This window comes from Erinaceus europaeus, chromosome 16, assembly GCF_950295315.1.
Source record: "Erinaceus europaeus chromosome 16, mEriEur2.1, whole genome shotgun sequence".
Lineage (NCBI taxonomy): Eukaryota > Metazoa > Chordata > Mammalia > Eulipotyphla > Erinaceidae > Erinaceus > Erinaceus europaeus.
In genome coordinates this window covers 21,775,518-21,803,001 of record NC_080177.1, presented here as the reverse complement: position 1 = coordinate 21,803,001, position 27,484 = coordinate 21,775,518, and the positions used below count along the sequence as shown (strand labels likewise).

Genomic DNA, 27,484 nt, shown 5'->3' with positions numbered 1-27,484 from the left:
TAAGTGAGCCAGGCTCTTGCCCTTATCCAGCTTTTGCAGTCCTTTCTTTTTCCTTTTTTTTTTTTTTTTTGCCTCTAGGGTTATTGCTGGGGCTCCGGTGTCTGTACTACAAATCCACTGCTCCTGGAGGCTATTTATTCTCTTTTGTTGCCCTTGTTGTTTATTACTGGATAGGACAGAGAGAAAATGAGAGGGGAGGGAAAGAAAGATAGACACCTGCAGACCTTCACTGCCCGTGAAGTGACCTCATTGCAGGTGGGGAGCTGGGGGCTCGAACTGGGATGCTTACACTGGTCCTTGCACTTTGCACCCGTCCTTGCACTTTGCGCCACGTGTGCTTAACCCGCTGCACTACCACCCGACCCCCTTGTAACTCTTTATTTATTTGACAAGCTTAGACTTTCTCCTTGTTGGTAAAGATGTGAGTGTTATTTGTTCTTTTCAAACCAGTATTATGTTTATAGGATCTAGCCTCAATTAAGGAAGGAAATAGACCTAGGATTTTAGTGGAGTCTTACTTAGACTCAAATTTCTCTGCATTTACTTGTTTAATGACTCTATTAAAAGTTGTCATAGGGACAATAATTGTCCTTTACATGATAGAGTTTTTTTTATTGCCAGTGTATCTCTTGGCCAGTATAGTGTTTCTTCTAAAGCTGATCAAGGGGGTAACGATAATGCTGATGCTCTGTCAAAAGAGATGGAAGGGGGACCGGGCAGTAGCACAACGCATTGAGTGCACATGGTGCAAAGTGCAAGGACCAGAGTAAGGATCCCTGTTTGAGCCTCTGGCTCCCCACCTGCAAGGGAGTCGCTTCAAAGTGGTGAAGCAGGTCTGCAGGTGTCTATCTTTCTCTCCCCATCTCTGTCTTCCCTCCTCTCTCGATTTCTCTCTGTCCTACCAACAACCAACAACATCAATAATAACTACAACAATAAAAGAACAAGGAGTCGGGCGGTAGTGCAGTGGGTTAAATGCAGGTGGCGCAAAGCCAAGGACCAGCGTAAGGATCCCAGTTTGAGCCCCCAGCTCTCCACCTGTGTGTGTGGGGGGTCACTACACAGGCGGTGAAGTAGGTCTGCAGGTATCTATCTCTCCCCCTCTCTGTCTTCCCCTCCTCTCTCCATTTCTTTCTGTCATATCCAACAACGACAGCAATGACAACAATAATAATAATAACAAAGAACAACAAATAGGACAAAATAGCCTCTAGGAGCAGTGGATTTGTAGTGCAGGCACCAAGCCCCACAGATATCCCTGGAGACAAAGAAGAGAGCTGGAAGAATATGTCTTTTTTTTTTTTAAGATTTTTATTTATTGATTGATGAGAAAGATAGGAGAAAGAAAGAACCAGACGTCTCTCTGTTACATGTGCTACCTGGGATTGAACTCAAGACCTTATGTTTGAGAGTCTAATGCTTTATCTACTGCGCCACCTCCCAGACCACATGTCTTACTTTTTTTGTACAGCTAATTGAGTAGATTGAGTGATTGAGGGAAATGAAATCTCCCCCAAAACAATTTTAACTTCCATATTTAGATGATCAATCTAAATTTTCCTTCTGATCTTTACTAAGTGTTTTATTATATAGTAAATCTTATATATCTTATGAAATAAACATTATATAGTAACGAATTTGATGTTTGCTATAGTGACATAGTACTGTGGCATAATAAATACACTTAATACTAAGTTCCACTCCTTACCTATTGTATTCAGCTTCCTTTTGAGTCCTCCACACCTCCTAAACCAAACCAAATTCTTTTTTTTTACCGCCCCCCCCTTCAAATTCTTAATATATGTGAATAAACATAAATCAAAGTGTCAATCTGCATGAAGGATGCCATTGTATATAGATAAGTAAGTTGTAAGTCATGACCCATGTTGTAAGTCATGACCCATTGCTATGACCATAGGACCAGTTGTTTACATATATGGCAAATATATATATATTTATCTTTAGTAAATATATATCTTTAGTAAATGTAAGTTTTGACAAGATTTTTGAATGCCAGTCTGATTGTGGTCTGATATGTTTCAGTCCTTCAACCCATGAAATAGCAGAGGATTTTTCTCCCCGGGATCCAAGAACTGTTAGTGTGAAGCAAGATGGTGGCACCTGCACTTCAGTCTCAGCAGCACTGCCTCTACCTGAACTGGAAAGGGAAGAGGAAAAAGAAGATGCTTCAGATCCTACAGATCTGAGTCCCTGTAGTGCAACATATAGCAACTTAGGTAAGCACAGATGTCATAGAAGAGTCTTTAAACTCTGCCTTTTAATTCACTTGCCAAATGTTATATTTCTCTGGAGAGCTGCTTTTTATTGCTTCATGGAACAGAAGTTGGATAATAGAAGTTATAAATTTGAACTTACATCAGAAAAAGTCCTGGTGGTGGTTTCATGCAATAGTGATGAGTACTTGGGACTCTGAATCCAGAAAAAGTCTTAATATTTACTGGGCATGAATTATATGCCTACTATCATGAATCCCGTGCCATGTGCTAAGGGTGTGACATCATCTCTGCCTTGAGAGACTCATCTGGAGAGAAAGAGATGAACTTGTTAATAGTTTCAAAATAATGTGATAAATGTAGTAATAGAAATACAGAATATTCTTTTTTTTTTTTCTGCACAGGACAGGATGTCAAAGGATTCCTTCCTGAGTATAATTTCTGAACTGATTTAGCTAGTTGATATAGGGAAGGAAGAATCTTCTAACCAGAGACAATGATATTAGTAAAAGCATGAAGAGGTAAAACAGCTTGTGTTCACCACAGCCCATTTAGTGCTGCTGAAATGTAAACTAAGTTAGATAAGATCATACATTTCAGGCTAAATGCTGGATTTTTGCTACTTGTGGGAGGAAAGCATTAAAGGGTTTTCAGCAGAGGAATAAACAAATTTCATTTGTGTTTCGAAACACATACCATGGGCCTGGGCGGGTGGCACATGCAGACGAGCGCTCACATTACCATGCACAAGGACCCAGGTTCAAGCCCCCGGTCCCCATCTGCAGAGTGAAAAGGTTTACTGCTGCAGGTGTCTCTCTTTCTCTCTCCCTCTATATTTACTCTTCCCTCTCAATTTATCTCTGTCCTGTTAAATTTTTAAAAAATGAATAAATATTTAAGGAAAAAAAGGAACATACAGCATGCAGGCTTCCATATGGAAATGGATTAGAGGTAAAGTATTTGGTCAAGGAAAATCTGCTATTGTTACAAGACCACATAAATGGTTGAGAGGGAGAAGCCTCAGCTAAGATCATTGGAGGGAATACACTGGAAAGACTTCACAGATATTTAGGAGGGAAAACAAAAATCAGAAATCAACAGGTAAAGCACAGGCTGGGTTTGATCCCCAGCACCACATGGAATTGCCATGAACAGCAAGGAAGGAACTCCATGGTTCCTAGAGCTCTACTTTGGTGTCTCTCCCTCCTTCTTTCTCTCTGTCCTCTAAACCTCACCCTCTCTAGAAACAGAGAATAGAAATTGGACCAGTACCTAGTCCACTAGTATTTTGCATGCCCCAAAGACTAGATTCATTCTCTAATACTGAATTTGAAAAAGAGGGAGAAAAGAGTAAAGTGCGTTAGAAACTTAGTGATGGGAGCCAGGCGGTGGTACAGCGGGTTAAGTGCACATGGCGCAGAGTGCAAGAACTGACATCAGGATCCCGGTTTGAGCCCCCGGCTCCTCACCTGCAGGGGGGTTCCCTTCACAGGGGGTGAAGCAGGTCTGCAGGTGTCTATCTTTCTCTTCTCCTCTCTGTCTTCCCCTCCTCTCTCGATTTCTCTCTGTCCTATCCAACAATCAATGACATCAATAATAACTACAACAATAAAACAACAACAATGATAAACAACAAGGGCAACAAAAGGGAAAAAATAGTTTCTTTAAAAAAAAAGAAACTTAGTGATTAGTTAATTAGGTGTAAATGGTGTAAGGGATCTATTATATATCTCAGATTTCTGATTTGGAACAAAAAGCTAGAGGAAGTTTGATCCGAGTAATTAGAGGTATTAAAGCGGAGGCGAAGGGACTGTCATTAGAGGTGCAGTAGGGAGAACTGTGAACTGTAAAGAGGGTTGATTTAGATTCCCTGCACACCACATGCCAAAGTTAAGATGTTTCAGTTTTCTTTCTTTTTTTTTTTTTTTTTTGCCTCCAGAGTTACTGCTGGGGCCCAATGCCTGCACTATGCTTCTGGAGGCTATTTTTCCACTTTTGTTGCCCATGTTGTTTATTATTGTTGTTATTATTATTGCTGTTATTGGTGGTGTTGGAAAGGACAGAGAGAAATCGAGAGAAGAGGGGAAGACAGAGAGGAGGAGAGAAAGACAGACACCTGTAACCTGTTTCACCACTTGTGAAGCGACTCTTTGGCAGGTGGGGAGCTGGGGGCTCAAACTGGGAACCTTTCGCTGGTCCTTGCACTTCACACCATGTGTACTTCATCCACTGCCCTACTGCCCGGCCCCCAGTGTTTCCGTTTGCTAGTCATCTTCACTCTTCTTCCTCAGTTATTCAGCGATTTCTGACCTGTCTTCATTGTGTGTCACATTTTCTCTTCCCTCTGAAAAGCAAAATCTGGAACTGCATAAGGATTTCTCAGTGCCATTCTCCCATAGATTCAAAAGAAAGATAGATAGCATGGGATGGACTACCACATGCAGAGAACTAGAGCAAGATGCTAACTGCCACCTGTCACTGTTTGAAAACCAGGGGTCTATATTGAAGTTCTTTTACCTAGTTGTTGTTGTTGTTGTTGTTGTTGTTGTTTTTAAATCTCTTTCTGATTTATGTTCTTCTTCCATGATATTACTGTAAGGAGAAAATCATTCTAAGAGCAGCAAGTGTACTTAGAAATAAAAGAATCCTTAAGAAAGCCAAAGGTTGATCTAACACTATGGGGGAAATACTCTAACATATCCTTGTAAAATGTCCTAGTAAAATATATACTGATTTTTACAACTATGGTATCTTATGATGTTTCTCCTTTAAAAAGTAGCCATTAGTCTGGTCAACATGAAGCTCCCCTGGACAGTGCACCTGATTTGTCATGCCACCCAGGTTTAAGTCTGGTCCCTACCATATTGGAGGATGCTTGGGTGCTGTAGTATCTTTCCCTGTCTCCCTTTATCTCTGTTGCTTTCTTTCTGGCTTGAAAAGTTGTCCTGGCATAGTGAATGAAGCCCCAACCACAGCTAAGGATGACGATAATAATAATAACCATTAGTCAATGCCAGGTGGTGGTATACCAAGTAGAGTTCACACAAGAACCTGAGTTCAAGCCCCCAGTCCCCACTTGCAGGGGAGAAGCTTCAGCAGTGGTGAATCAGTGCTTTAGGTGTTTCTTTGTCTTTATCTCTTCCTTGTTCTCCCTCTTGACTTCTCTCTGTCTCTATAAAAGGAAAAAAAAAAAAAAACAAGGGAGGGGAGGAAATTATGGCAACCAGGATCAGTGGAGTCATCATGCAGGTACTAAGCCCCAGAAATAACCCTAATAGCCACAAACAAACAAACATTAGTCATCATAAGTTAAAACTGACTATATCAACTTAGTATCTTCTCAGTTGTATAGGTTGTTAGATGAGGAGCATTACTTCCATGAATATTCTAAGTGCCATGCATATATGAACTCATTTAATTTTCTCAACAACCTAGGAATTATTACCCTACTTATCATCTATTTCTGAGATGAGGAAATTGAGTGTGTGTGCTTCCCCTAAAGTCACATAGCCTATGAAGATTAAACCAAGACTGAACCTCAGTCAGTCTTAGTCACTGGACTATAATGACTATGAAATACTGAAGGAGTATGACTCTCTCTCTCTCTCTCTCTCTCTCTCTCTCTCTCTTTCTCTCTCTCTCTCTCTCTTTCGCTCTCTCTCTCTCTAAGTCATCAACTTTGAGATACAAAATATAAGACTTTTAAAAGAAGATCATGATTACATGGAGTATGAGAACACTAAGAGATTCTCCCATCAGAATGATAGTTTTGTGGGCTACCCTTGACTCTAGAATATTATATTAGGTAGTTGCTTCTTTACTATGTAAGATATTGGTTTAGTAATAAATCTGGTTAACTCCATTAGTTCTACAAACTGAGGGATTTTTAGTTTTAATCCTTTTATTGTCACTTTCTTTCATACTATTGGTATTAGGGACTTTAGTTTTGTAAGTACTTTCATTTTTGAGGGTCGGGCATTAGCACAGAAGGTTAAGCACACATGATGCAAAGCGCAAGAACTGGCATAACTATGATCCCGGTTCGAGCCCCCAGCTCCCCACCTGCGGGGAGGGGCTTCACAAGCTGTGAAGGAGGTCTGCAGGTGTCTCTCTTTCTTTCCCCCTCTCTGTCTTCCCCTCCTCTCTCCATTTCTCTCTGTCCTATCCAACAACAACATCAATGACAACAATAACAATAATCACAACAACGATAAAACAACAAGGGCAACAAAAGGGAAAAAATTAACCTTCGGGAGCAGTGGATTCGTGGTGCAGGCACAGAGACCCAGCAATAACCCTGGAGGCAAAAAAAGAAAAAAAAGTACTTTCATTTTAATGATATTTCATTTTTGAGCAAATAATGTAACTTTTTATTCATAGATAGCTATCTTGGTAACCTTCAAAAGATCTATGAAGATAAAATTACCAAAGGTGTAAATGTAACTTTTTTTTTTATTCCCTTTTGTTGCCCTTGTTGTAGTTATTATTGTTGTTGTCGTTGTTGGATAGGACAGAGAGAAATGGAGAGAGGAGGGGAAGACAGAGAGGAGGAGAGAAAGATAGACACCTGCAGACCTGCTTCACCGCTTGTGAAGCAACTCCCCTGCAGGTGGGGAGCTGGGGTTCGAACCAGGATCCTTATGCCGGTCCTTGTGCTTTGCGCCACCTGCGCTTAACCCGCTGCGCTACATAGGCCCAACTCCCTAAATGTAACTTTTTATTCATAGATAGCTATCTTGGTAACCTTCAAAAGATCTATGGAGATAAAATTACCAAAGGTGTAAAACACAATATCAACATAATAAGTCAGTTGAATTTCTATTCTAATAAGCAACAGGACATTTAAAGAGTAAAGCACATGCTCTTTATTATCAGCCTGTCAATCATGAAACACATCTAACAAAATATATATATAGTATATACTCCATAAAGTACAAATCATAGCACAGAAAAATTAAAGACCTGGGGAATAGGCAGTGGCACACCCGGTTAAACACACATAGTAAGAAGTGCAAAAACCAGCACAAGGATCTGGGTTCAAGGCCCCACACCCCATACAGGGAAGGTACTTTATAAGCAGTGAAGCACATCTGCAGATATCTACCTTTCTGTCTTCCTTTCTATTTTTCCTTTCTTTTTCAATTTTTCTCTGTCTCCTATCCAGTAAAATTGGGGGGGGGGGGCCTCTAAGAGCAGTAAATTCATAGTGCTGCCATCAGGCCCCAGTGATAACCCTGGAGGCAACAAACAAACAAACAAACAAAAACACCAAAAACTAAAGACTGAAATAAGAGGGAGAGGTTTATTATTTTGATGGACCAGAGTATTCAGTATTGTTAAAACGTAAATCCTCTTCAGACTATTAAAACCCAAGGCTATCTCAACCAGAATTTCAAGCAAAGGTTCTGAAGAAACTGATGAGAAAATTTTAAATATATATGACAATGTATAATAATCAAAATAAATTTGAAATAATCTCTTTGGAGGACTGGCTCTTCCTTATCATAACAGTTTCCATAAAACTATGCAATCAGGGTGTGGTAGAGACATACAGACTAATTCAGAATAGTGTCCACATATAGAAAACTATAGACACATGGTCCAGTTGACAAGGGTTCTGTGTCAATTCATCAGAAAACTAGACTTTCCAACAAATGGTGTCACTATAACTAGACATAGAGATTTAAAAAAAATAAAGCCACAAACCTTATTTTATACCATATGAAAGTTTATCTAGTAGTGCTGGAGTAATAACTTATACAAAAGACTTTTCATGCCTGTGTTTCCAAGTTCAATCCCCGGCACCACCACAAGCCAGAGCTAAGCAGTGGTCTAGTTTAAAACAAAATAAGCCATAGGCCTACAAGTAAAATTGTATAATTTCTTCAATCATTTATTGACAAGGACACAAAACTATGAAATGTAAAATAAAAATGAGTGATATATTTTTAAAAGAAATGAAAGCAGTCTTCCAAGACATTGTTAAGAAGAGCAAACATCAGAAAACATTATTATTATTATTGTTATTATTATTTTGCCTCCACAATTATTGCTGGAGCTCAGTGCCAGCACTAAGAATCCACTGCTCTTGGAGGCCATTCCCCCCTTTTTTTTTGTTTTTGTTTTTTAATTTGGATAGGATGGAGAGAAATCGAGAGGAGAGAGGAAGCTAGAGTAGGAGAGAGACAGAGTCTAGACCTGCAGACCTGCTTCACTGCTTGTGAAGTTTTCCCCCCTGCAGGTGGGGATCTAGGCACTCAAACAGGGATCCTTATGCTTCATACTATGAACACTTAACCCAGTGCACCACCGCCTGGCTCCCTACAGAAAAAATTATCAAAATATTTACTGGTAATAATAATGTATGTTGACTGTAGGAAAATCTCAACTCAATAAGAAATGACAATTTTTAATAATACTGACTAAAGGGGGTCGGGCGGTGGCGCAGTGGGTTAAGCGCACCTGACGCGAAGCGCAAGGACCGGAGTAGGGATCCCGGTTCGAGCCCCCGGCTCCCCACCTGCAGGGGAGTCGCTTTGCAGGCGGTGAAGCAGGTCTTCAGGTGTCTGTCTTTCTCTCCCCCTCTCTGTCTTCCCTTCCTCTCTCCATTTCTCTCTGTCCTATCCAACAACGAACAACATCAATAATGGTAATAATAATAACCACAACAAAGCTACAACAACAAGGGCAACAAAAGGGGGAAAAATGGCCTCCAGGAGCGGTGGATTCGTGGTGCAGGCACCGAGCCCAGCAATAACCCTGGAGGAAAAGAGAAAAAAAAAATAATACTGACTAAAAATTTGAACAGACTTCTAGGAAGAAAAAATATGAATGACCAAAAAACACATGAAGTTATTCAACTTCAGTGAAGGAGATAGCATAATGGCAATGCAAAAATACTTTCATCCCTGGGGCTCCAAAGTCCCAAGTTCAGTCCCCAGCACCACCATAAACCAGAGCTGAGTAGGATGTAGAAAAATTAGAACTGTCATCTATTGCTGAAGATCATGTGTACACAGCCAACATGGAAACATCTGGAAGTTTCTTTAAGTTGCCATAAGATAAATAGCACTGTTCTTCTGGGTAATTTTATAGGAAATTAAAACAAAAATTTACACAAATACTTGTACTTAATGGACATATCATCTTTGTTTCTAATAGCCCAAGTTAAAAAAAAAATACTCAACAGTTATAAAGATGACAAATTATGGTATAATCATGCATAGAAATATTGCTTGGGAATAAAAAGAACAATGGTATTCACAAAAACATGCTTGCATCTCAAAAGCTAAATGAAAGAAGCAAAATAAGGAAAAATGAATACCAGACGATTTATAGGAAGGCAAGACTATTGGAGTAATGTGTGGTTGGTGGTAGATGGGGGCTAGGGAGAGGGGTGACAAGAAACAATTGACAGAAATATTTTATTATTTGAGTGGCGGTAATCACATCTAGACATTCCTAAAACTCATCCAGTTAGGCACTATAATTATACCACAGTAGAAGAAATTTAGAAATTAAAATGGAGAGACGGTAGAGTCACATTTTAGAGGGAGTCAGCTGGAAAAGTCTGCTCACCCACTGAGATGAGGTGGCTGTAGTTCTCCAGAATCTTTCTCTGAACAGGACCCCTCATACTGCCACTCACCTGAGTAAGTGCTACATCAGGTCCTCGAGTGACACTGATACATGAGATGTATTCATTTTGTGGTCTTGGAAACATGAAGAGGACTGCAGAGTTTAGGGTGGGAGGCGAGGGAATGAACTTGGAATGGATGGTGTAGAGGCTGCCTACCTGGGAGAAAGTCAACTGCACTGTGTTTTCCTAGTGGATGTCACAAGTTGAGTGTCCCTTTTAAGTCACTGAGCTGTCCAATTTCTTTTAATATTTATTTATTTATCTATTTTCTCCTTTGTTGCCCTTGTTGTTTTTCTTTATTGTTGTAGTTATTGTTGTTGTCATCGTTGTTAGGACAGAGAGAAATGGAGAGAGGAGGGGAAGTCAGAGAGGGGAAGAGAAAGACAGACACCTGCAGACCTGCTTTACCGCCTGTGAAGCGACTCCCCTGCAGGTGGAGAGCCAGGGGCTCGAACTGGGATCCTTAAGCTGGCCCTTGTGCTTTGCGCCACATGCACTTAACCTGCTGCACTACCGCCCGAATCCCTGAACTGTCCAATTTCTTTAAAGTTTGCAGAAGTCAGAAGTAAGTAACCATGGTAACCCTTGATGAGCCATCATTTGGGATGCTGTGAGATTAGGATAACGCAGCCATGTCACACATGGTGGACACAGTGAAGCAGCACAGCATGGGAGGTATATGACTGCACCCACACAGGACAGGAGTCTATCCCCATGAAGTCTTCAGCTCTCCCTTTGAGTAATTTCATATGACTTAAAACCCTTGTAGCTTCAAACTTTATCACTGTATTTAATAATGGAAAGAAAACAACCCCCCATGTAACAGAGTAGCTTTTAAATATTTCAGGATCATTCCATAAATACCATGCATTGTCTTTTTCTTTTTCTTTTAATGAGGTAAAGAATAGATGGGCCAGTGGAAAAAACTGGGAGGAAAATTTGAGATTTAGCAGAATTCTTATTGTGGAATTTATTTCTGAAAATTATTTTGTAAAGTGGTCTCGGATATAATATAAAAGGAAAAGAGCACACATAGGTTTGGAGGGATCAGACATGTTTTAAGTTGATGTGCCAGCAGTCTGACTGCCTACTTGTGTGATCTTTGGTCAGCTACTTCACATTCCTGAGCTTCATGCTCCTCATCTGAAATGAAGGAATCATGACATCTGCTTTTTGGAAATGGGAGGAAAAGATCTGTTTAGTACATAGAAATGCTTACTAAGGGTGAAGTTCTCTTCTCTCCTCCCACTACCACCAGTTCTAACACTTTATCCTTTAACTATATTTGATGTGCTAGTCAGAAAATAGAAAGTGGAAAGTGTTTTAAGTGTTCACTGATGATGTTGAATAAACCAAATAATAATATATGCAAAAAAAATTGTAAGCTGCTGCATAGCTAATGAGTGAGGATGTGAAACAGGATACAGGGTACATGGACCCAAGATAGTTAATGGAGACCAGAAGAAAGGTGACAAGTAGAAGCAGCCTAACTGTAGCAGAATGCAGCCCCCCCCCAAACTCTGGTGGTTATAGAAAAACAAAGAGGCATGGTTTTGCTTTATAGCTTGAACATTTTCTATACACAATGGCATACTACTCAGCTATTGAGAATAATGAATTCACCTTCTTCACCACATCTTGGATGGAACTTGAAGGAATCATGTTAAGTGAGGTAAGCCAGAAGGAGAAGGATAAATATGGGATGATATCACTCATAGACAGAAATTGATACGTAAGAACAGAAGGGGAACACAAAGCAGAACTTGGGTAGGGTTTGGTTTATTGCTCCAAAGTAAAGGACTCTGGAGGCTTCAGGTCCTGGTGCGTGATAGTGGAGGACCTAGGTGGGCGGTTAGTATGTCTTGCAGAAATGTTATACATGTACCAACAACTGTATTTACTGTTGACTATAAACCATTAATCCTCTCAATAAAAAAATTAAATAAAGAGAGAGTACTACTGGTAGTGAGTAGAAACCAGATTGCTCTCCACGACGAAGCATCACAAATATCGGTAATGTTGAGGCTGAGAAACCCTTCTAACCTAATAGACTGGAAGCTTTTATTGTTTTGTTTATCACTTCAAATTGGAAAAGAGTTTAAATATGCCAATATCTGAGAAATCTAATGTTTTTTTTTCTGCTGACCTCTGACCTTCCCATCACTGTGTAAGGATTGTGGCCTGAGAGGTGACAGTGCTAGAACTTCAGACTTCAAAGCATGAAGTCAGAGTTAAAAAATAATAATTAAAAAAAGAGGGGGGGAAGAGAAACACCTTAATTAGAATAGGCCCCGATTACTCCGCTTCAGAATTTCCACTACCCCTCTGCTCTTGAGACTGCTCTGTGGTGTAACAAGAGTGCTCCAATACCACTGTTCCCATAGAAAGGTACTGACCTAAGGGAACCATATGGTTTTTCTTTTCTACAATTGTAGTGATCATACTCCAAAATTAACCCAGCCTAATTTTTCTTATCTGTAACATAATTAAAACAAAATTAGTTTTGCTTATGATGAAATTGTTATATTTTAGCATTTCTCTCTTAGATGAGCATTAAGCATATCTGGTTATTTAAATTTAAGTTCTTTTATTTTTTATTTAAGAAAGGATAAATTAACAAAACCATAGGATAGGAGGGGTACAACTCCACACAATTCCCACCACCCAATCTCCATATCCCACCCCCTCCCCTGATAGCTTTCCCATTCTCTATCCCTCTGGGAGCATGGACCCAGGGTCATTGTGGGTTGCAGAAGGTGGAAGGTCTGGCTTCTGTAATTGCTTCCCCACTGAACATGGACATTGACTGGTTGGTCCATACTCCCAGTCTGCCTCTCTCTTTCCCTAGGAGGGTGGGTCTCTGGGGAAGCGGAGCTCCAGGACACATTGGTGGGGTCTTCAGTCCAGGGAAGCCTGGCCGGCATCCTGATGGCATCTGGAACCTGGTGGCTGTAAAGGGAGTTAACATACAAAGCCAAACAAATTGTTGAGCAATCATGGGTGCAAAGGTTGGAATAGTGGAGAGGAAGTGTTGGGGGGGTACTCACTGCAAACTCTAGTGTACTTCTGCTTTCAGATATATATTTTGCACTAGTTTATGGATACGTGTGAACATATGCTCTCTCTCTCACAGAACCTGGTGTTTATCTAGGTTTTGGGACTTTGTTAGAAAGTGATCCACCTGGGATGGAATTAGAGAATACTATGAAAGGAAAGGTCTCACCCGAGTAATGAAGCTAAAGGGTTGTCATTCCACACCTGAAGTCTCTGGACACAGTCTGAGCTGAAGCATGTTGAGGTGGCAGTCATTGCGTTGATTAGGTTGCGATCAGCAGATGCAATATTATTTGATATGGATTGCAAGAGGCATGCGGGAAAGTAGACCCTATCCTAAGGTTCCAGGACTGGGGGAAATATAGGCTCTGTAGTGGAGATGTGAGGTTCCTGCTGTTTTAGGGTTCAAAAAGACAATGGATAGTTAATGTTATCATCACATTATTTGGTAATTGGGTTAACTTTGAAAAGTCCTTTTGTTAGGGTTTGCTGTATAGTACCCAACATCTTGTAAATAGCTGTGCCACTGGTTGCTTCTGATCTACTTGGTCTAGGCTTTTGAGAGAGTCTGCATATCAAATACACAGCCTATATATTAAGAAGACTCAGTCTGTGTTTTAAAAACTTTGAGACATACAATTAATTTTCCCCCTCTCATATTAATTAACTAGAGATTTATATGACTACACTTTACTAGGGGTGTACATAAACACCATTCCCACCACCAAAAGACTGTGTCCCATCCCACCCACCCACCCCCAACCCCAACGGCCAAGGAAGCTGCATGTCTACCCCTCACCACAGGGTTTTTACTTTGGTGCCCTACTTTCAATTTAGTCAGATCCTGCTTTTAGTTTCTCTTTCAGATCTTCTTTTTCAACTTCTGTTGATGAGTGGGATCATCCCATACTCATCTTTATCTTTCTGACTTAGCTCACTTAACATAATTCCTTCTAGCTCTGTCCAAGATGGGTCAGAGAAGGTGGGTTCATTGTTCTTGATAGCTGTATAGTATTCCATTGTGTATATATACCACAGCTTTCTCAGCCACTCATCTGTTGTTCTTAATCTCACTAGCAACATGACAAATGCTCATTAGCTACATGTATTGGACCTGCAATTGGGGAATGCTTCTAACACCACAGAAAGTTTTACTGGCCAGCACTGCTGTGAAGAATCAGTTAATGGAAGGGGGTGGGCTTGTTGTGTCTTTTCATCATAAAAATCACATTGGTCTTCATGCACCTTGACAAATCCTTGAGAGTTACCTCTTATGAAGTGAAGGGCATTATCCTAAATGATGGTGTTAACAGGTCACTGAACAAACTGTAACCTCTAAAACCTTAATCCACCCCCAAACTCAGTTTAGTAGGGTATCTATCACCCAAGGTGATTTCCTGAAGAGTGGAAGAGGTGATAGATCTTGTCTCACTTGCCACTGGATCTTTTCAATCAAACCTTCAACATGTCTCAAATGTTTCTAGTGTCTGTCTCCAAATGTCCACAAGATATATAACTAGTTGTTGTTGTTTTAATGTGGCACACCAAACTATTTTTTTATTTTTATTTATAAAAAGGAAACATTGACTAAACCATAGGATAAGAGGGGTACAACTTCTCACAATTCCCACCACCAGAACTCTGTATCCCATCCCCTCCCCTGATAACTTTCCTATTCTTTAACCCTCTGGGAGTGTGGACCCAAGGTCATTGTGGGATGCAGAAGGTTGAAGGTCTGGTTTCTGTAATTGCTTCCCTGCTGAACATGGGTATTGACAGGTTGATCCATACTCCTGGCCTGTCTCTTTCCCTAGTGGGGAAGGGCTCTGAGGAAGCGGAGCTCCAGGACACAGTCACACCAAACTATTTAATCTACCTTCTAAAATCAGCAGCCTATACAGACTGCTATTCTGTTAGAAATAAGGTGAACAACTAAGTTGGCAACTTCGGCTCTCCATCCTCCATCTGTCTATAACTAAGTACACTGTCCGTTGCATTTGAGAAAGATCTATCACTCTTCCTTTCCTCACCAGACATTTTGACTTGCCCCTCTTTCTGTCTGCCTGTACCCTAGCACATTATCTAAAACACACAGTAGGTGCTAACATATTTGAATAATCATTATACGGTATTCAACACATTTAGACAAGCATTACATGTTGGGATACGGTAACCAAATGTGACTTTTACATTTGAATGTATAAGATTCCCAGGGCAGGAACTGAGAAACCAAGCTTTCCCTCAGAAAAGCCCATTTAGAAAGAATTTTGAATTCCAATTTATGTGTTCCATTAATCAGCTGACTTTTTTTTCTAGTGGTTTAATTCAAGTTCTTCCAGATTGAGGAATCATATAAATTATGCCTCAGTTTCCTTTTCTATGTGACCTCACAAGAAATTCCACATTTCTCTTATGGCTGAGGCAATAACTCAGCTGGTCAAGTGTAGAACTGGCACATCTTACTAAGGCTCCTAGTTTGATTCCCCAGTATAGCATATACCAAAGTGTGACTGGCAACTTTCTCTCTCAACTGAAACTCTCTGTCATTTGAAATAAATAAAACTTAGTAAAGAAAAGAATGGAAATCCCCATTTCTCATCTTGCCTAGGCTATCTACTTAGTATTGTACCCTTCAAACACTGGAAAAAAACACATGGAAGTCTTAGTTCTACAACTTCCTTTGGCAGCATATCACTAATTAGTGTTCTTTTTTTTAAATTTCCTTATTGGGGGATTAATGGTTTACAGTTGACAGTAAAATACAGTAGTTTGTACATGCATGACATTTCTCAGTTTTCCACGTAACAATTCAACCCTCACCAGGTCCTCCTCTGCCATCATGTTCCAGGACCTGACCCCTCCCCCCACCCCAGAGTCTTTTACTTTGGTGAAGTATACCTACTCCAGTCCAAGTTCTGCTTTGTGTTTTTACTTCTGATCTTTAGTGTTCAATTTTAAGGGGTGGGTATGCCTAAAAGAATATCACCATATCACCAGCCTTGATGATGTAAATTATGGAGAAATATCATAAGTGGCAACATATTTAATCATCCTAGCTGGCACCTGTTTGGGGGATGTATGGAATCTTACCCTACAGCAACACTTCCTCAATAATATGATTTTTGTAATCATTCTAAGTCATTATCAAGGCCAGAAAGAGAGCACACCTGGCAGGGCACCTGTCTTGCCATGCACAAGGCCCAGATTCAAGCACCAGCATACATGGCCCAGGACCATGACCCCAGGGGGAACTTCAATGCCTTGATGTCTCTTCCTCCCTTCCCCATCTGGAAATAATATTGACTCTGTATCGTAAAACTATGTTTGTGTACTAGGCCCCTGTGTCACAAAAGAAAAAGAAACAAAAAGGTTCATTATCATTCACTCAACAGATAATTATTGAGGAACTTCTCTAGGCCAGACATTATTCTGTGCAATGAAGTTTATTGTTTGAACCAAATATTAAAGAATTGCACATTGTCAGATTTATCTGGATGTTTTCTAAAGCTGAACATTTGTTTCAGCATTTGTTGTACTTCCTAAAAGTGTAATTATTTCTGTTTTAAAAGAAATCATAGGCTGTGTTCCTATCTTTAAATTAGTTGCATTCACATTTAAAAATAGTTTCCTATATACTGGAATTAGTTGGCAGAGCACAAAATTCAAATTGCATAGATAACTTACCCCCAAATAAAGAATCTGTTCTCAGAAAGATTTCCCCTAAGGCAGTCTGACAGGAATTGAGTCTGTCAGCTGCTCTACCATTGACATTCTTCAAAGGGCTCTATGTGTCAGTTGATTTGAGGTTCAGCTCAGTGATTTGAGGGAGGGGGAGTCAGCTTTTCTTTTGTTGCTTGGCTTTAAGTTGATGTACCCCAAGCCTTGCCAGTTGGTGCTGACATTGGCTGTGGTGGGAGCCAGCAAAGTAATCACTCCCAGTTATATTAGGGCCCTTTCTCCTAAGCTGCCGGAGGAGGAAACAGTGAGTCCTAAATGTGGTCAGTAAGAGTCCTCACTTGATGAGCCTGGAGCACTTTGGTTGGGTGTGATATTTATGTAGACTGCAGCGCATGTTTCTCAGCTTGGAGATGATCATTTCTCCTTTTGTCTTCTCATTCTCATCTATATAATTTGTAGTGAGCCATAGGAAAAAAAATTAGAGATAAAGATTTAGATGCTCTTTTAAAATTAAAAAATATGTCCCATTTATTGGGGCTTTAATACCTTCAGCAAACACGAACATCCTTTGTGTTCTGGGAACCAAACTAGCCACTGAGAATACTAATGCTAATACTAATACAAATACTAATACTAATACTAATACTAATACTTCAAGGACTTCTCTTCTTTGAGAAAGTCCAGACATGCAGCCAAACTTTTTTTTTTTTTAACCAGAACACTGCTCACTTTTTGTATATGATGGCACCAAGGGTTGAACCTAGGACCACTAAGTATTAAACTTGAAAGTCTGTTGCATAAATCACTATGCTATCACCAAATTCAAGATAGGGTGCTTAGGAGATCATATGAGAATTATTGTGATGCAGATATTTAAAGGTTCAATTGAAAACCTATGTCTGAAGAAGTCTAGGGGAGTATGTATAAGTTTTTGAGCAGAATTTGAAGGGAAACTAGTAGTCTACCAGATTGACAAATAAGGGAAAGAACATCTAGGCAGTAGAATAGACAGGAGAAGAGAGGAAAAGCTTGGGTGGAGATAGATAAAGTGACGGTTATGCAAAGAGACTCGCATACTTGAGGTTCCAAAGCCCCAGGTTCAGTCCCCTGCATAACCAGAAACCAGAGCTGACTAGTGAATCTGGAAAAAAAAAAAAAGAAAAGAAAAAAAGAAAAGAAAAGAAAGAATTCTGCAAAGAAATGCCTGGAGTTTAATTAAAAAATGAGTGTTCAATTAATTGCAGGTAATTAATGCAGAGTGGCTTGGGGGAAGAGTGGTAAAGAGGAGAGGGTGAAAAGCAAAGCTAGATCATAAATAGTGTGCATATATCACCAAGGGTGTATATTTTATTTATAGGAAATGGAGAGTCACTGAAGGATTTTGGACACAGGGTCATTAGTAATAATTTTTAAAGGTCATTATGGAAGCTACCTAAGGGGTGATTGGAAACAGGAAAACCAACCAGTAGACAGTGGCAGTCCTGTCTTGTTGGAATAGGGAGCTACTTATACTATTTATCCTAGTTTTCCTGTCTAAATAAGTTATCATTAAGTGACTTTAATTCCTAGTAGCTCACACTGTAATTACCAGGTTTCAAACAAACACTTGCTGTGCTTTGTTCCTAATGTATCTTCAGTAATAGTACTTCTTAGTAGATCTTTTTTATGAGGTAGTTATTATTTTGTATTTTTCCAATGTGTAATCACTTTAAAGTGATTATCTTTAGAGATGATATTTTTCTTATTCCTTTCTACTTATTATACCAATTTTGTAAGTATTAAGAGCCCCGTATTAATCGTTTTCCTTCTAGAGGAGTTTTAAGCACCTTTTTGACTTCTTTGAAGTAGTGGCATTAAATTATTACCATTTAACCCAGCTTTCCTTATTTGCTTTCAGAACATGTTATGGGTCTTACCTGTCAATTGGAAGACATTTTTAAGCAAGGAGAAAGTAAAGAGATAGTGGAGGCTATAAAAAAATAAAGGGAAAATAAGGTTTGAGTATGGGTTAGTTAAACATATTTGTACAAAATATCTTTTTTATCCTGTAGCATGGCAATATTTAGAATACAGTCTGGTTTTTTTCTGTTTGGAGAGCTGGTATGCCACAAAAAATGTGGAGTATGTGATGATATGTCAGGACTGCTGAAAGCTGAGCTTCATGTCTGGTTTCAGGCTTGAGAGACATGTAGAAGGATTAAAAGTGTAAAATCAAGGCCACTAAGAAACCAAAATTTTAAAACATTGATCCAGATAACTAGAATTCAGCTAGGGGAACTAGCCTTTTCTAGAGAAAACACACAAACCAACACGAACACTTAGATCTGGGTGAGACGCGACCTACTTGCTTTAGCCATGGAATACTCATGATTTCATTTGGAGCACAAACATTTCTGATTCCTCTATGGAAGTCTCCTTAGCATCCAGAAGAGGATATCTGACTGCCTGATAAGAGAAGCCAGTATTAATTATTTTTATATCATTGCTGTTCACCAGCTTTGCTGACTATTGTTCAGTCTAACAACCTTTGACTGCACACTTTCCAAAGGCCTCACACCATGCCAGATTCTGAAGGGATGTTAAAATAAAACACTACACATATTTAAAAAGACTGGAATTTCTGTAATGGAAAAAAATGCTCAGGAACACAGAGGAAGATAACTAGGGAGGCAGCTCAGTGGTAGAGTGCAAGACTTGCATGTATGGTACATATTTTGATACCTGAGTTTGATACCTGGCACCATCTATACCAAAACAGTGCTCAGATTTTTCTCTCTCTCCCTCTCTCTCACCCCCCTCTCATTAATAAGTAAATCAGTCTTTAAAAGAGGAAGAAAACACAAAGGGAAAAGTGATGGTTCCCAGTTTAGAAGTGAGGAGCTAAGAGTAGGTGTGGCATCTATAGAGAAGGAACATAGGAGCTGAGTTTAAGATGAAGCACTTTTGTTAATGCAGAGATGTAGAAAATAAAAACATGGAGCGTAATACAAGAATAGGAAACGAGTTATTTTTGTGCAGTGATTAATGAGAAATAATGATAGGTAAGACTGAGAGCCCTGGGAGTCGGGCAGTAGTGCAGTGGGTTAAGCGCACATGACACAAAGCACAAGGACCCACATAAGGATCCCTGTTAGAGCCCCTGGCTCCCCACCTGCAGGGGAGTAGCTTTACAAGTGGTGAAGCAGGTCTGCAGGTGTCTGTCCTTCTCTCCCCCTCTCTGTCTTCCCCTCCTCTCTCCATTTCTCTCTGTCCTTTCCAACAATGATGTCATAATTAACTATAACAATAAAACAACAAGGGCAACAAAAGGTAATAAATAAATATTTAAAAAATTTTTTTAAAAAGTTTGAGAGCACTGACCAACTTTCGTAGTAGTTTGAATTTGAGTGTAGATGGTGGAAAGGGAAGAATTAACCTTTTTTTTTATTGGAATTAATGGTGTATAGTAAATACAGTTGTTGATATTCTCAATTTTCTATAAAATACTCACCCCCAGCCTAGGTCCTCCTCCACCATCATGCACCAGGACCTAAATATTCCACTCCCTCATCCCCAGCCCCCACCCCCAGCCTTTGCTTTGGTGCAGTACACCAAACCTACTCCATATTTTTTGTTTGTTTTTGTTTTTCTTAGTGATTTAATAATGATTAACAAGATTGTAGGATAAGAAGGATACAGTTCCCACCACCTGAGTTCCATATCCTATCCACTCCATTGGAAGCTTCCCCTATTCTTTACCCTTCTGAGGATATGGACCAAAATTCTTTGTGGGCTCACTCCAAGTTCTATGTTGTATTTCCCTTTCCTCTTCTTATTTCTTAACTTCTGTCCATGAGTTAAATCACCCTATTCATCCTCTCTATCTGGCTTATCTCACTTAACATGATTCATTCAAACTCCATCATCATTCTTAATAGCTGAGTCATATTCCATTATGTATCTATACCACAACTTTCTTAGCCACCTGTTTCTCACCTGTTGTTGGACACTTTGGTTGCTTCCAGGTTTTGGCTACTACAAAATATGCTGCTATGAACATAGGTATACACAAATCTTTTTGGACGAATATGTTTGGTTCCTTAGGATATAGCCCCAAGAGAAGAATTGCAGGGTAGATCCATTTCTGGCCTTCTGAGAGTTCTCCGGACAGCTCTCCACAGGGGTTGGACCAGTTTACATTCTCACCAGCAGTGAAGTAGGGTTCCTTTGCCCCATCAACCCCTACAGTATTTGCTGTTACAGCCCTTTCTGATATATGACATTCTCACAGGAGTGAAATGGTATCTCATTGTTGTCTTGATTTGCATATCTCAGACAATCCATGACTTGGAGCATTTTTTCATATATCTGTTGGCCTTTTGGATCACTTCTTTGGTGAATAGTCTGTCCATGTCCTCTCCCCATTTTTGGATGGGGTCATTTGTTTTTTTTTGTTACTGAATTTGATGAACTGTTTATGTATTTTATTTATTAACCTTTTGTCTGGCATATGGCATGTAAAGATCTTCTCCCATTCTGTAAGGAGTCTCTTTGCTTAGGTGGTGGTTTCTTTTGTTGTGCAGAGTCTTATCAATTTGATATTAGTTTATTTTTGTTTTTGTCTTCATTGCAATTGGACTTGTGTCTTAGAAGATGCTTATAAAATTTTGATGGAAAAGATTTCTTCACTTTGCTCTAAGTATTTGATAGTTTCTGGTCTAAAATCCAAGTCCTTGATCCATTTGGAGTTTACTTTTGTGTGTGATGAAATATAATAGGTCAGTTTTATTCTTCTGCACATTTCAACCAATTTCCCAACATCATGTATTGACGAGACTTTCCTATCTCCATTTAATAGTTTGGGGCCCCTAATCAAAATTAGATGACCATAGTTGTGGGGGTTTATTTCTGGACTGTCAATTCTGTTCCACAGGTCAGTGTGTCTATTTTTGTTCAAGTATCAGGCTATTTTGATTACTCTTACCCTGTAATATATATAGTTTGAGATCTGGGAACATGATGCCTCCAGTTCCATTCTTTTTTCTCAAGATTGCTTTGATGATTTTATGGTTCCATATAAGGTTTTGTAGCTTTTGCTCTATTCTTAAAAAAATAAAAATAGCGGAGTCGGGTGGTAGCGCAGCAGGTTAAGCACACGTGGCGCAAAGCGCAAGGACTGGCATAAGGATCCTGGTTCGAGTCCCCGGCTCCCCACCTGCAGGGGAGTCGCTTCACAAGTGGTGAAGCAGGTCTGCAGGTGTCTTTCTCTCCCCTTCTCTGTCTTCCCCTCCTCTCTCCATTTTTCTCTGTCCTATCCAACAACAACAGCAACAACAACAACATCAATAACAACAATAATAACTACAACAATAAAACAGCAAAGGCAACAAAAATAAATAAATATTTTAAAAGAATTTTTAAAAGCAAAATAAATAAATAAAATAAAAATTGGTGCGGCCTTGGTAAGGATTGCATTAAATTTGTTTATGGCTCTGGGTAGAATAGTCATTTGGATGAAGTTAATTCTTCCAACCCATGAACATGATATATCTTTCCACTTCTTTGTATCTTTTTCTATTTCATTGAATAATGACTCACAATTTTTAGTATACAAGTCTTTCACTTTATTTATAATTATCTTTATTTATTTGATAAGAGACAGAAATCATGAGGGAAGTTGGAGTTGAGAAGGAGAGAGACAGAGACATCTATAGCCCTGCTTCACCATTCATGAAGCTTCCTCCTGCAGGTGGGACTAGGGGCTCAAACCCAGGTCCTTGCACATTGTAACATGTGCGCTCAACCAGGTGCGCCACCACCCGACCCCCTAAAGTCTTTGACTTCTTTTGTTAGGTTTATTCTTAGATATTTTATTGCTTTTGTTGCTATAGTAAATGAGACTGATTTCCTGATTTCTTCTTCGGACTTAGTGTTTGCATAAAGGAAAGTCACAACTTTTGTATGATAATTTTGTAGACTATCACTTTACTATATTGCCTGATAATTTTCAGGAGCTATCTGCTAGATTCTCCGTGTCTACTGTCATATGATTTGCAAATAGTGATTATCTGACCTCTTCTAAATCTGTATCCCTTTAATTCCTTTCTCTTGCCTTAATGCTATGGCAAGAACTTCTTCTTCTTTTTTTTTTTTTTTTTTTACATATTTAAGAAGTGATTTTATTTGAAAAAGCTATAAAAGGCTCAAGATCCAATTCTATATAGACACAAAGAAAAGACAGACAATCTAAGAACAAAATGAACATCCAGAAAAAGGTGAGAGTGTGGCAGTGGAGGTCAGCACTCTTGACTAGAGAGCTGCTCTGAGTAGGTGTCTAGCAGGCTCTTCTTGAAGGCAGTGTGGTTCCCCCAGAGCTGGGCAGCATGTGTGTTGAGCAGGCTGTGGAGGTTGGTCTCTGCCAGTAGGCTCTGGATGGAGAGCAGGAGGGTTCTGACATCACACAGGGCAGACCAGTGTTCTTGCAAGATGTCCAGGTAGATGTTGCCCCGGGTGTCACGTTGGGGTAGCAGGCTATGAGGAACTTAACTGTGGGTAAGGGTAGCCCCTGGGGAAGTCCAGGGACCGCTTGTAACTCAGGCCTTTATAGGGGGTGCCAGCTGCTCCCTGGATGGTGCCCACCCACTTGAGCAGGTTGTCTGCTTGAGGGAAGGCAGAAATCCCTTTGTATCCAGCCATCGTCAGGCTCCTCAACTCCTGGGCAGCTTCTCCTGTAGGCTGGACTCTTCTGTGGGCTGTGGCAGAGTAGGCAGCAGTTGACTGGTGGCTCCTGGAGGCCATCCTGGAGGTGCTAGAGGGAGACAGCAGCTCAGAGAGCAGAGCAGCAACTACAGAGAGTTGGCAAGAACTTCTATTACTATGATGAGTAGTAACAGTGACAGTGGGCAACCCTGTCTAGTACCTGATCTGAGTTGGAATGCTTCTAGTTTCTCACCACTGATTATGATATTGGCTGTAGATTTGCTGTATATGGACTACACTAGGTTAAGGAATTTTTTGCCTACTCCCAGTTTTTAGGGTTTGGATCATGAAGGGATGTTGGATTTTGTCAAAGGCTTTCTCTGCATCTATTAAGAAAATCATGTTGTTTTTGGCTTTCCTTTTATTGATGTGGCAGATCACATTTCCTAATTTATATATATTGAACAAGCCCTGGGATAAACCCCACTTGGCCATGATGTATGATCTTTTTAATAGTCTGTATCCAGTTGGCTAGAATGTTGTTCAATATCTTAGCATCTGTATTCATCAGAGAATTGGCCTGTAGTTTTATTTGTTATTGTTGTTGTCGTGCCTCTGTTTGCTTTTAGTAGGGTGATACTGTCTTCATAGAAGGTGGGAGGAATTATTCCTTTGTCTTCAATATTTTGGAAGAGGTTTAAAAGTACGGGTATTAATTTTTCCTTGAAGGTATTATAGAATTCAAACCATCTGGGGCTAAACTTTTGTTGGAAAGGTTCTTGATGACAGTTTTAATTTCTTTGGCTGTGATTGGCCTGTTGATGTTTTCTAGTTCCTCTTGGTTCAGTTTTGCAACATTATGTTTCTAAAAACGTTTCCATTTCTTCCAGATTCTCTAACTGGCGTACAGTTGTTCATAGAAACCTTGCATACTACTTTGAATTTCTGTGGTGTCTGTTATGGTATCTCTTTCATTTATAATCCTACTTATTTGAGTCTTGTCTCCTTTTTTTAGTGAGTCTGGCCAAGGTTTTTTCAATGCTGTTTGCCCTTTCAAAGAACCAATACTTACCTTCACTGATTTTTGGTATTTTTTTAATTTACAATACTATTTATTTCTTCCCTAATTTTAATTATTTCACTCCTGCTTGCTTTAAGGTTCCTTAGTAGTTGTTCTTCTGAGTCCTTTAGGTGTGTAGTCAGGTTGAGTTTTTTCTTGTTTCCTAATGTGTGCCTACATGACTATGAAGTTCCCTTTTAGTATTGCCTTAGCTATGTCCCAAATATTTTGATAGCTGTGTCTTCATTTCTATTTGAACATTTTAATTTCTCCCATAATTTCTTCTTTTACCCAGTAGTTGTTAAGCAAAGTACTTTGAGTTTCCATATTTCAAGAATTTTACTTACCTCTGGAATGCAGACACCTGGCTGCTCTTCTTTCTTGAGCCAACTGCTTTTGGACTTGGAGGGGAGGGGTTGAAGCAGAAAACTCACCACTTACATTTGTCCTTTTCAGTATTCTTCGCCATTCATATACAGGTCATAAGTTTCCCCTGTGATATCTCTGTATTCCCTCCTCTGCAGTTTCTCTCCGACTGGCCTGGAAATATCATTTCCATTCAGAGATGCTAGGATCTGAAGAGATTTCTTGAGGAGAGTCAGCCTAGGTGTTGTCTTCATGCAACCATCTTGACTCCGCCCAGGATCACCCTATTTATGCCCTCTGATAATCATTAAACAGCTGCTGAGGTGATCATATATCTCATTTGCCAGTCTGAAGTAATACTTTTTCATAAAGCACTTTTGGAGTTGGTGATCTAGCTCAGTAGTAGAGTGTTATGCCACACATGTATGATATTCTAATCCCGGGTACAAAAAAAAAAAAAACTTCTGAAATCCTTCATTCCTTCCTTGTTGATCATTATTTTCATTCTAACTTAGAGAAATAGGTACAAAATGACACCCTACAAAGATTCTTCTAGTATCCACTTTGGAAGGAATAAAAATATATTTGTGTTTAAGCTCTTTATCTTATCCCCTTCCTTCCTTCCTTCCTTCCTCCCTCCCTCCCTTCCTTCTTTCCTTTTTTCCTTCCTTCCTTCCTTCCTTTCATTTTCCCTCTTTGCTTGGTTCTGAATATACAAATGATACCTGATTTTGTTCTCAGTGAACAAGCCAGCAGGGAAATCAGGGAGATACCAGTCAAGTGTTGTAAGTACTTAGAGAAAAATGTTCATAGGATGTATCTGGGATCCCAAGGAAAGAAATGTCAATTTGTGGAAAGTGCTGCCAGAAAACATTCATCAGAGGCTTAAAGATGAGAGGAGAGAGAAGCTATTCCTGGAGTAGGGTCCTTATGAGCAGAGTCACACAGTATAAACTAGCCAGGAGTGCTGAAAAAACTATAAACAAATGGGCAGCACTGACTGAAAAAGCAATGGAAAAATGCTACAAAATTTTGAAACAGGTACAGTCAGAGCTGAGCCTTGAAAGGCTTACTATCTGTGCTTAAGCAAAGAAAATTCGGTGTTCAGAGTCAAGTCCAGATTCTCAAGAACACAATTTTTTTTTTTTTAATAGAAGAGTGTCACAATAAGCTTTGCTGTTTGGGAATGGGGGTGGGGGACACTAATGGCTAGTGCAGTGATAGGAGCAAAACTCAGACAGTGATAACAGGGAGCCGTCACAGCAGGGTGGCCCAAGCTGGTGCAGTTCACTGCTCCTGACCTTCTTCATCGTACTTCATATCTGAAAGGTCTGGATCAGAAACTGAAAAATGAAGGCCTGCTACAAGGCATATAGCTTTTATCGTGTAAGTAAATTGTAGCTCTGACTTTTCACATTAGCTGAGGCAAAACAGGACTGGGGCAACTCTAGGAGAAAGCCTTCACCAGCACATTAATAGAGCAGTAATTACCAAGCCCTATATCTTTCATAATGTTAAGGACATAGAGGAAGATGTAACTGAAAACTGAACTTAGGTGAGTTTAAGTAAGCAGTGTTGAGTTGGTTTATTGAAATACAATTTAAATACCATAAACTCACCCTTTGGGAGTGTTCGATTCAGTGATTTAAGTAAATTTACAGAATTTCACAACCATCACCTATATCTAATTCTAGAATACTTTTATCACCTCCAAAGAGAAACTCACAGTCACTCCCTATTGCCATTCTTTACTCTCACAGTCTCTTTTCAACCAATAATTTACCTTTGTTTCTGTGGTTATATGTATTTCTGGATATGTCATGTAAATGAAATCATGATATGTAAATATGAGTGACTTTTCTTACTTAGCATACTGTTTCTAAGGTTTATACAGATTAGGAATGCCCCTGCCCCTTTTTATGCCAACGACCACACCCTCATACATGTGAAGCATGTGTTCTATCAGTGAGTTACATTCCTAGTTCAATGGATGCACCCCCTAGATTCCCATTTGTTTACTGTTCTTTCACGAAGAAGTGTTTTATCAAATAAGTTTTTGTATTTTTTATAAATTTTCTTTATTTTATATTTATCCCCTTTTGTTGCCCTTGTTCTTTTATTGTTGTAGTTATTACTGCTATTGTTATTGATGTCATTGTTGTTGGACAGGACAAGGACAGAGAGAAATCGAGAAAGGAGGGAAGACAGAGATGGGGAGAGAAAGATAGACACCTGAAGACCTGCTTCACTGCCTGTGAAGTAACTCCCCTGCAGGTGGGGAGCCAGGGTCTCGAACCAGGATCCTTATGCCGCTCCTTGTGCTTTCTGCCACCTGCACTTAACCCACTGTATTACCGCCTGACTCCCAAGTTTCTGTGTTTATTTTTTTTTTAATTTCTTTATAGGGGAGTTAATGTTTTACACTCAACAGGAAATACAATAGTTTGTACATGCATAACATTTCCCAGTTTTCCATATAACAATACAACCCCCACTAGGTCCTCTGTCATCCTTTTTGGGCCTGTATTCTTACCCACCACCCACCCCAGAGTCTTTTACTTTGGTACAATACACAATTCCAGTTCAGGTTCTACTTGTGTATTCTCTTCTGATCTTGTTTTTCAACTTCTGCCTGAGAGTGAGATCATCCCATATTCATCCTTGAAAAATTCAGAAACCTTGAATAAGATCTCACTCTCTTTTTCAAGGTCCATCCAAGATCGGCTGAAAACGGTAAAGTCACCATTTTTTTTGTTTGTTTGTTTTAAGTCACCG

At 39.6% G+C, this 27,484-nt stretch overlaps 1 protein-coding gene and 1 pseudogene across 9 annotated transcripts in view; one reads left to right on the top strand and one right to left on the bottom strand.

The window, feature by feature from the left end:
- The window catches only part of PEAK1 (pseudopodium enriched atypical kinase 1), a 303,174-nt gene that overhangs the window by 240,344 nt on the left and 35,346 nt on the right, over positions 1–27,484 (top strand). For all 9 annotated transcript variants that reach the window (XM_060174717.1, XM_007525762.3, XM_060174716.1 and 6 more), the window contains one exon: positions 2,044–2,237. In XM_060174717.1, coding sequence (XP_060030700.1) covers positions 2,044–2,237 — 194 coding nt within the window. The remainder of the gene's footprint in view (positions 1–2,043; positions 2,238–27,484) is intronic.
- LOC103115922 (ubiquitin-conjugating enzyme E2 C-like) lies at positions 22,276–23,382 on the bottom strand (annotated as a pseudogene).